The 10,319-nt window shown below is 31.2% G+C and overlaps 1 protein-coding gene across 1 annotated transcript; it reads left to right on the top strand.

Annotated features, from left to right (window-relative positions):
* Positions 1–2,386: 2,386 nt before the first annotated feature.
* Positions 2,387–4,218, top strand: LOC114423510 (RING-H2 finger protein ATL47-like). The gene has a single exon (XM_028390297.1). The coding sequence runs from the start codon at positions 2,824–2,826 to the stop codon at positions 3,976–3,978; it is 1,155 nt and encodes a 384-aa protein (XP_028246098.1). The 5' UTR covers positions 2,387–2,823; the 3' UTR covers positions 3,979–4,218.
* Positions 4,219–10,319: the final 6,101 nt, after the last annotated feature.

Here is a 10,319-nt window from a genome sequence, read left to right as displayed (position 1 = left end):
TTTTATAGAAATAATTATTTCAAATAACTTATTTTTATTCATTCATAACTATGTAATTGATTTTATATACAACTTATTATATAATTAAATATATAACTAGTTTATTTATAACTAGTCATATACCGCTATATTTTAAAAATAAAAATTAGTCATATCAAATTATATTTATATTTCAAAAGTTAATTATGATTATAATTATAATATCTAGTTATAATTTAATTATTTATTAGATATAATTATAGTTGTGTAAATATTCAAATAAGGAACTTCCCTATTTTTGGTGAACAAGTGTCTAATCTTAGTCTTGTCGAAAAGATTCGCTCCTCAAAGAACTCCTAGTACGATTATGTAATGTGTTGTGTTGTAGAATCTCATGAGATTTGGATTCCGTGACTGTAGATGAGATCTAGAGTGGTTCATTTATGCGCATGACCAAAGAACAGTTATTCAATTATTCAATGGATGAATGACCATAATTCACATGAAAAATGTTGAAAGTTATGAGAATTAATGCCATAGAAGAAGTGATTTTCAAGGTGGAGTAATGCTGTGAAGTTTCACACCATCTATCTAAATTTTCAGAGTGCACCTTGTATATGTATCAAATAAATTTACTTAATATCAATTTGATATTTATATGGACATATAACCTCATCTTAAATTGCCTATCCTATTTAGTAGACAAGGTGGCAATAGTGCAAGTATTTTGGTACTGCATTTGATACTGCGACTATTTTGGACATTTCCATTATGAATGTCCGAAGAAATCACAAGACTGCAAAACAAGTTGTCTTGAGACTAGTGAGGAAATAGTGTTACTTATATCAAATGGAAATCAATAAAATTTGCAAGACATGTGGTTCATTGAGGTTGTAACTAGTATCAATCCCAATGTATAATAGAATTGTATTTTGGTTGTTTAATTTTTTCATCCATCAGGTGTGTAATCGAAATATGATTTTGTTATACACTAACCAACAAAATCATATTTTGTTACTTTATTTTTTTTCACTCCTCATGTGTGTAATGTTTTACAATTTCATTATAGACTTGTTTGGTGAAATCGTGTTTCCATTGGAAGAATATTTTTGGGGAAAAAGATTGAAGCCCACATGGGTAGTGCCAATAACAGTAATGGTACTGCAAATAGTAGTCCCCACAACTTTTCTAAGTTTTATCCAACGATAATGTAGACTCGATGCACCAAAATTCTTTGGTCATAAAGAAAGTAACTCAAGAATTGGATAAAGACCAAAGAACAATTATTCAATGCAACTAGATATACCCAATTACTTAGTGCACCCTATTTTTATTTGGTGTACCCTCCAAATTTTGTAAAGTCTTCATCTTACCCTTGTTCATCCAAGCTTCCTCTCTCCCTCGCTCCCTTCTCCGACGGCTACAACACCGGCTTCCATGGCCAGATTCCTCCCTCTCAGACCTTTGGTCCACTCTCCTCCAACAACCTCACCAACGTGTGCACCTCCCTCTAGTCCTTCGACATCTTCAACAACCTCTTCTACGATGCATTGTCGATGGATGTTCTCATGCAAATGACCAGCCTCAAGGAGCTCACTGAGGTTTTCAACGGCTTCCTCGACCCTCTCCGTGAATCGCTCTACACTTTGGAGTCGTTGGATCTAAGCTTCAATAACTTTAACGGCTCAATTCATTCAACATTGTGTACTGGTGATGTTGGGAATAATCTGAAGGTTTGGCGGTGTGTTCGACAGTCTCGATTTGGAAGAGGAAGGAGGGTGTTGTTGCGGGGTGGAAGGTTCGAGAAGCTTCAGGAGGAAGGGTTGGTGGAGTGAGGGGGAAGAAGGTTCAGGAAGGTTGTTGAGTTTGGAGTGTTTGCAAGGAAGAAGGTTCGGGTAGGGGAATGTGCATTGCGCTAAAGAGAAATGGAATGGGAGGTTTGTTGCACTCACCACCAATGACTATTATGGATTGGTCGATCCCTAATGCAAAAAATAATGTATTACAAAGTGACCAATTTGTAATGTATTCTTTTGTCTTAAGAATTGGTTAATTCATAATACAAAAAATACATTATGAATTAATCAATTTATAATACATCACAAATGTGTTTTGGCTTGAGGTGAAGTTGTGGATGATAATGTCATAGTCATGCACGAAAGAGGGAATGGATTTGAGGTGGAGTGGTGAAAGAAGGGTCGTGTGATCTTGGCTTGTAGTAATTATGAGGTGAGCGGTGATGGTAGCCATGACAAAGGTGGTGGGAGAGAGGAAAAAGAAGAGTAAAAGGGAAATATTATGTTTATGGGGTGCACCAAAAAAATATGTGGTGAGTTAAGTAATATTCCTAGATCTATCAAGTATCTACTTTTCACCCTATGGATCCAAAACCAAAACACCTTGGGTTTGTTTTGGAAGTGTGACTCCGTTTTCCGTTCATTTTACAGACAGAAGAGAACTGTCCCAGGTAGAAAAATAACAACTTGAGAATGGCTCCAACACTTGAGGTGGGTCAACTGCAACCTTAAAATTCCTTTAGCATGTTTCTCCCTCTGTAACTGCTACACTTTCTGGTCTTCAAAGAGCAACATAAATTTGTGTAAGGTTGTTCTTAATTTTTATTTTATCTGTTTCCTTTTTCACTTCCCCTAGGTGCCACTCTTTTTTTTTTTTTGTCCTTTTTGGAGTTCAAGGTTGATGTGTATGTTGATTGCTTTCCACACAATGTGTGAGTTGGGTTCAATCCCAAAAGAGGCAAAGACACTAACTTTGTTCTAGCAAAATAGGCATACTTATCAGTGTCTCTTCTGTGCTTAACCTCACACTGAGACACATTATTCTGAAATGAATTGGGTTCACTCTCAAATCTGCCATAGTACTGATGCTATCAACAATCCCACTAGTATTTGTTCTTCTTCTTCTGAATCATTGCCTTATAGTTCTGCCTACAAGAAACAACTAGCCCCTCCTCCTCCTCTAGATTCTTCATCTGGCACTAGAATAAGCCCTGCAGTTGTTTTCATCTTTGTAATTCTAGCAATTGTGTTCTTCATCTCTGGCCTCCTTCACTTGCTAGTTAGATTCCTCATAAGGCACAGACCCTCTTCATCATCATCAATTTCCCAGTCCAATAGGTACCCTAATGACATGTCTGAATCTAACGATCCTTACCAGAGGCAATTACAACAGCTCTTCAATCTCCATGACTCCGGCCTAGATCAGGCCTTCATGGATGCCCTTCCAGTTTTCCTCTACAAAGACATCATAGGTTTGAAGGAGCCATTTGATTGTGCAGTGTGCCTTTGCCAGTTCTCAGAACAAGACATGCTGAGGCTTCTGCCACTTTGCAACCATGCTTTCCACATTGATTGCATAGACACATGGCTGCTGTCAAATTCAACATGTCCTCTCTGTAGAGGGAGTCTTTATGATCCAGGCTTTGCCTTTGAAAACCCAGTTTATGACCTTGAGGGTGTGAGGGAAGAAGATGGGGTTTCAGGAAGTGTTGCTGGTGAGGGTAGTTGTGTTAATAAACATGCAGAAAACCACATAATGAGTGGGAAAAGGGTGTTTTCTGTAAGGCTAGGGAAGTTTAGAAGCTCAAATATTGTAGAAGGGGTGGAAAGATCAGGAGGTAGAGGTGAGAGTAGTACAAGTAATTTGGATGTTAGGAGATGCTACTCAATGGGGTCCTTCCAGTATGTGGTTGCTGATTCAGATTTGCAAGTGGCTTTGTGCCCCAATAGAGGTGATGGTGGAGGTGTTAATGGTGACAGTATGAGACAATTGAAAGGGAGATTGGTCAATTATGGAAATTCCTCCACTGATGATGTTGAGGGAAAAAAAATCAACATTGCAAGGAAAGGTGAAAGTTTTTCTGTTTCCAAGATCTGGCAATGGTCTAAGAAGGACAAGGTTTCAATTTCACAAGAAAACCATTTGGGTGGTTCTAATGTCACTGCAGCTTTGCCATGGATGCATAGAGCTCAAGGTGCATGAAGCAACTCAGTATTTTGTATTTTGGGATACTTACATAGTTACATGTTTGTTTTCAGTGAGTCCTCATTTGATCTCCTGCTTTTTCATTTTTTTTTAATTTTCATACTTTTGATTTTACGTTTTTATTGATAATACTTGTAAATTATGCCTTAAGCATTAAATCAAGCATTACCCTTTAAATAAGAATTATTGAGTGTGTGTAAGGAAAGGCATTCCTTTTATACAAATTTCATTTCTGGAGTCTGGTGTATATGTTTGTTTACCCTTTACTTGTAACTTTCCATGAAGATTATCAGAAATCTACCATCTGTTTTAGTTGTGAAGTTCTAGGAAAGCAACACTTGGAAGAGTTTATGTGGAAAAGAGAGTAGTTGGAAAAATCACAATGACAGAAGATGATGATTTCATATTCCAAAAAATTATTTTTGAATGTGGGCCATTATTATATTAGTGTGACAAAAGTGGTCTTTATTACCAATTTCTTGCAATGAGTAGGAAGATTAATAGTGAAGTCAAAATTGGGTGTTGCTTTTTGGATGCTTTGGTTTTCTCTTGAATTTGCTTTAATTAAACCTAAGGGTTAAGAAGCAAAAGAAACAACAAAGAATTCCAATCTTTTTCTCTCGCATAGCTTTTGATTGCTAAGATGACAAGATGGGTGAAAAGTGAGGTGGAGACATTTTCTCGTCAGGACTTAACAGAGTTCAGACATTATTAGAATTTTCTCGTTAGTGCTCCAAATTTAATTATTCCACATTTGTCTTTTGGAATTTTTCTAGTGCTGTCATACAACATGTTCCTCGTACGTATTTCGATGATCAAATTTACTAGTTATAATTGTTATTGATTTTTGTTATTGATTTTTGTCTTAGTCGTTGAAAGTTATAATTGTTTAAATCTAATCATGTAGTTTTTTTAACTAGTCTTCACGAGAAACTTCAAAGAAGTTAGAAACTTAATGAAGTAAAATATTTATGGCAAGAAATCATAAAGAATAATGCTACCAAACATAATTGTATAATCTGATGCTCTCATTCATGTGGTTGAAGTAGTGGGTTAGTAAGTTAGTGGTATATGTGAATAATTGATCTGATTTTAATCCAGAACTCAAAATTATATATGTATCTATTATATATAAGTATATAACTAACATTATTTGAGTAAGAAAAATTTATTCATACTCCAAAATAACAATTGATAATAATGAGACATCAAAATAATGTTGTAGAGGTGATTCATTTTATTTTTTTTAATTTTTGTAAAATCGACCAAGTTTTACTAATCCAACCAACCAAGATATGGTATTTAACTGGACAGATTTGATTGGATCATGTCAGATCAATTGTGTGATCAATCCAATAGTAAAATTGGTTCGATTAGGCCATTAAATTTTGATTGAACTAGTTTGACCGATCGAACTGAATCAGATTTCACTATGCTACCAAATGATCCCATAAATTTGATTTGATTTAAGTCTCTGCATAATGTGGATACTATATTATCTGGTATCAAGTACAGGTGGCAAAATTAAACAAAAAAACATAATGTATGAAAAAGTGTGGTGGGCACAATGAAAATAGCCTAAATGTGATATCTATAGAAGAGTATATAACAGAAGTTTTTTTTTTTTTTATCATCAATTTTAGGTGGGAGTCAATGTGTAATTTAAGATGGGCAAAGCCTTCAAATTCAAGGATTTACTAGTTTTATTTAAAGATTTTTTTTCTTGATTGAAATTTAATTATTTCAAAAAACTAATGATTATCAAAACATTATAATTATCCTTTTAAAAAATATATTATTAATTATATGACTGTGTATCTTATGAACTTTCATGTGAATTGTACTATACATTTGTTATTCGAATCTCATATATTGCATATTTTATTTTATTTTTTTACTGCAATCTATTTTATTTTTATACCTTTAAATATAGTTCATAATTTTAATTTTAAATTTAATTTTTATTTAACAACTCAAAAAAATCATTTCACAACTATCCCAAACTATTCCCCTTTTATCTTTATTTATACATTCTTAACCGCCAAAAATGATCAAATAGTTAAAAATAACATTGTATTATAATATATATTATTTATCGTTTTTGAATAGGACTACTTCTTTCTTTTCTTATAATTTATAGATTAAAAGATATTTATTTATTATAAATTTTAATTATAATATATATATATATATATATTTATTATTATAAATTTTAATTATATAAAATAAGCATTTATCTTATGCATTGCATAGGTTAAAATTCTAGTATTAGATATATCAATAAGATAATTGACATACTATGATATAATAAAAGAAATCTCAGGTGTGTACCCATAGGATTGACCTAATGGTGGGTTTGGAGTTGATGCATGAGATCTTAGATTTGATTCTCACTGTTGCCATTGTATGTCCAAAAAGAAGAAGAAAAAATTAATTTATGCATGATACAACAAAAATAATATTTTTAATTAATCTTAAATAGTCTTTTATATAATTTAAAATTCTCTATTTAGTAGCCTTTGGTAAAACCACTTGGATCTGTATGAAGTCCTAGATTTAAACCTCAGTGGAATTGTTGTGTAACAAAAAAGAAAAGTAGCCTTTGGTAACATTTCATATTAATAATAATAATGTAGAAATAGAAAATATACTCTTATATTATAAATTAGAATACTAATTTTAAAAAATGAGACTTTTATTCTCCTCACTCTCAATTAGACATTCTAAATGTTCTTCTTTTCTAGTTTGAAATATTCATTTCACACACCCTCTTTCTTTATTTGGATGTGCATTTTACATGCCATCCCGTAATTAGCAAGAATACTTTATCTTTCAATTATATCAGATTATCATTCTTTTATCTTTATTATTAGTATTTTGATCTTCTTAATTATCTATCTCTTTCAAATCTAACCTCTTTTATCATTGTCTTTAAATTGAATTTCAATAGTTTATAAAATAATTTACCAATGATTAAAAATAATTTTATATTGTAATTTAAATTATTCATTATAAATCTAAAATATCTAAAATATAATTGATTCTACAGAGACACAGAAAATTACGTCAAATGTGTCTTTCCATGCAGAACCAAAGGCATTAGTCTTTATGGCTTCTTTATGAAAGAAAACCTGATTTCTTATAGATAGTAAAATTTATTTTTCTCAGGAAAATAATACATGTTATAAGAAGAAGAAAACAGGAGTAGATATAGAAATGCTTCGTGTTTTTCAGACAAACCCTAAAAATTGTTTTCTTGCACTTTTGTCAACCCCTTTGAAGGCAACAAATTAATAGACCTTGATGCTGGGCCCTACAAGAAAATTGGAAGGTTTTCCACTATGTCATCATTGACATATAATGGGCCATATTTGTTAGCTGGTCACCGACTAAAGAACCCCAAATCAAGATTCAAGAAAACAAAATTATATATAATTATGAAAATTAACTAATAAAAAAAAAACTTAGTTTAACATGGGTTGTTGGCTTTGCTAAATCTCAGTCTCATATAGAGAAGATACCAACTTTGCAAGACAGAGACTCCAATTTTGTTTTGTTATCCTTGTTAAACCAAGTCACAATAAGCCAATGTTAGTGGTCTCTCTCAAATCGATTCATTGAAAGAATAATATTTGCAGAGTTTGAGGTGGGTCTACGGTGGAGCGAATGAGAAGAGCAACGAGTTGGTGTTTGATACACATAAATCAAAGGGTAGTTGAGTGATATTGGATGACAACAAAAAATTATAATATCTTATCCTGTATATGTATGTAATTTAACTGAAGGTTGAAGAGTGTTACTCCTTCTAGTCTCGATTTTAAAAAAAAAAATACATCTTATATTTATTAACAATATTAATTAACTTTATTAAATTGTGTTATTTGTAATTAAAAAATAAATATTTTTTCTAAACTATCATTTATTGAAACTTGATATCAAACATAAAAAAAAAAGTCTTCGTCTTATTAAATGATATTTTCAAAAAAATTTTGTTAAATAAGACATAAGTAATTAAGATTTTCTTATATTTAAGACAAATAAAAAATAATAACAAACTTTTATTATTTATATTTGAGATTAAATGGAGTAACATATACTTTCTCCCTTCTTCTTTTTTTCTACTCTCTATATCTCTCTCTTCCTTTTACCCATACATTCTAAATTTGGGATGTATGGATATCATTATCCATATCTTATTATTAAATAAATTATTTAAATCTATAAAATTAGAAAGAGTCACTAAATAAGAAGTGAGTCTCACACTAAAATTTATAATTTTTAATAAATTTTAACTAATAGTAAATAATATATTTAAAATAATGTGTTAGAAAGTATTATTGGTAGAAATTATAAAATTAACTTTATGGTTGAGAGGAATAAAATGAGAGATGGTGAATTCAAATCATTCTCATAAAAAAATTAACAAATTAACTACTATTGTTATTTTTTTTTAAAAAAAAAAACATATGTTGTCAGCATTTCTTGTACAGTAAAAGTAAATCAAAATTATTGCACTATATTTTAAACTAAAGCATACAATAAAAATCAATGTAACTATAATATACTAGTAAGTGTCTTGTTAATAGACTTTACAATAAATAATAAATAAAGAGTATCAAATAAAATTATTAATTAATACATTGAAAAAAATTATATTCGTTGTAATTAGGACAAAAAAATATACTAATTTATTCTTATTAAAAAAATTGGAGGGGTAATTTTCTTTATTAATTTATGGAAAATAATAATTAAATGTACATTATCGTTAATGAATATATATAATTATATATCAAATTCATTGAAAAACTTACACACAATGGTACCTACTAGTTTAAAGAGAATTAAATATACAAGTATACAACTATATTACTGTACTTTTAGACCTAACCAGCAACCTTAATGTTCTTACCTATCTGCCAGCTAATAACACCATTAGTAGTGATAATAATCATGTAATATATTCATTGTTTTCCTAAGATCTGTAGATGAATTTAAATCCAACAACTGGCGCCTCAATGAAATTTATAGCATCATCTGTTGGTTCTGTGGTCGGATTACCTAATTGTTAACGCAAAGTGCAAATTACTATAAAAAAAAGATTACAATAAAATATAATTTACAGACTTGAATCTCTTGAACTAGTGATGACCACATATTTCGAATGAGATTAGTCTCTAGCATAATGGATCTGGATCTAGAAACACCGTGATCTTAAATTCAGGACAAAAAAATCATCTTAATCTAATAAATAACGTTATTTTTTAAATAAGATGTTGAAATGTACTATTTAGTTCCAAAATCATTGACCTTGAATACTATAAGAAATGTGATTTTTAGAGTAAAAAACTTAGCTTCATCAATGTTAAATGCAGTCTTTTGAAATTCATTTTTATTAGAGGCAGATTCGAAGGGACGCTAATGGAAAGGTCATCATAAGTCCTATTAGAAGCGAGAAAGTTACATTTTTCTTTGTTTCTATGTGTATTTGTTAAGCACTAAATTCGATTGTTTATATTAATTTTTTATTGTTTGAAAATGGGTTCTAACCTCTGCAACCATTTAGGTGTACCATCACAACAGTGTCAAAGTCTTTATCATAGCTAATCTGAGGCCCCGAAAAAGGTTAAGAACCAAGGTCTTGTTACCTAGTAGGATAATGAGACCCTTTGAAAGGTCCTCTACCCAAAACAAGATCAATGTGGCTTCAGAGGCAGAGCAATCCACGTTGCATCTTATAGGTCTTATTTTGAGGCGGCGTTAGACATAATCTATACTTGTATTAAAAACATCCAGCCACCGCCACATGTCATGGCCACATTATATTTGGGCCCACCATTTTTTTTCATTTCTATTTTCCAATTTACCTTCTCTCTTTTTCTCTCTTGCATTGCATTGTGCAAAGCACATGCCCATAATTAGTTTATATTCAACCACACACACGTTTTATCTAGTGTAGTATCTTTTAAATGTGTTGTATTGTTAGACTAAACTAGACTAAACACTCCTGTTACAAACACCCACTGAGTCTTCAATGTCTCCACATCTATCCTCCAACATCGAAAGGCTCAAATTATTATTGGAAGTATGCTTACATTGACATTTATATTCTATCACACACATGTTTTATCTAGTTTATTATCTTTTGAATGTGTTATATTGTTAGACTAAACTAGACTAAACACTCCTGTTACCAACACTTCCTGAGTCTTCAGTGTCTCCACATCTACCCTCCAACATTGAAAGGCTCAAATTATGATTGCAAGTATAGTTACATTGACATTGGGTTGACTCAAATAGTAACCTTGAATATTCTTGAATTGTGATCTTAAATACACCAA

Source organism: Glycine soja, chromosome 8 (genome assembly GCF_004193775.1).
Source record: "Glycine soja cultivar W05 chromosome 8, ASM419377v2, whole genome shotgun sequence".
NCBI lineage: Eukaryota > Viridiplantae > Streptophyta > Magnoliopsida > Fabales > Fabaceae > Glycine > Glycine soja.
The sequence above is the reverse complement of the archived record's forward strand: the minus strand, read 5'-3'. Positions and strand labels throughout refer to the sequence as shown.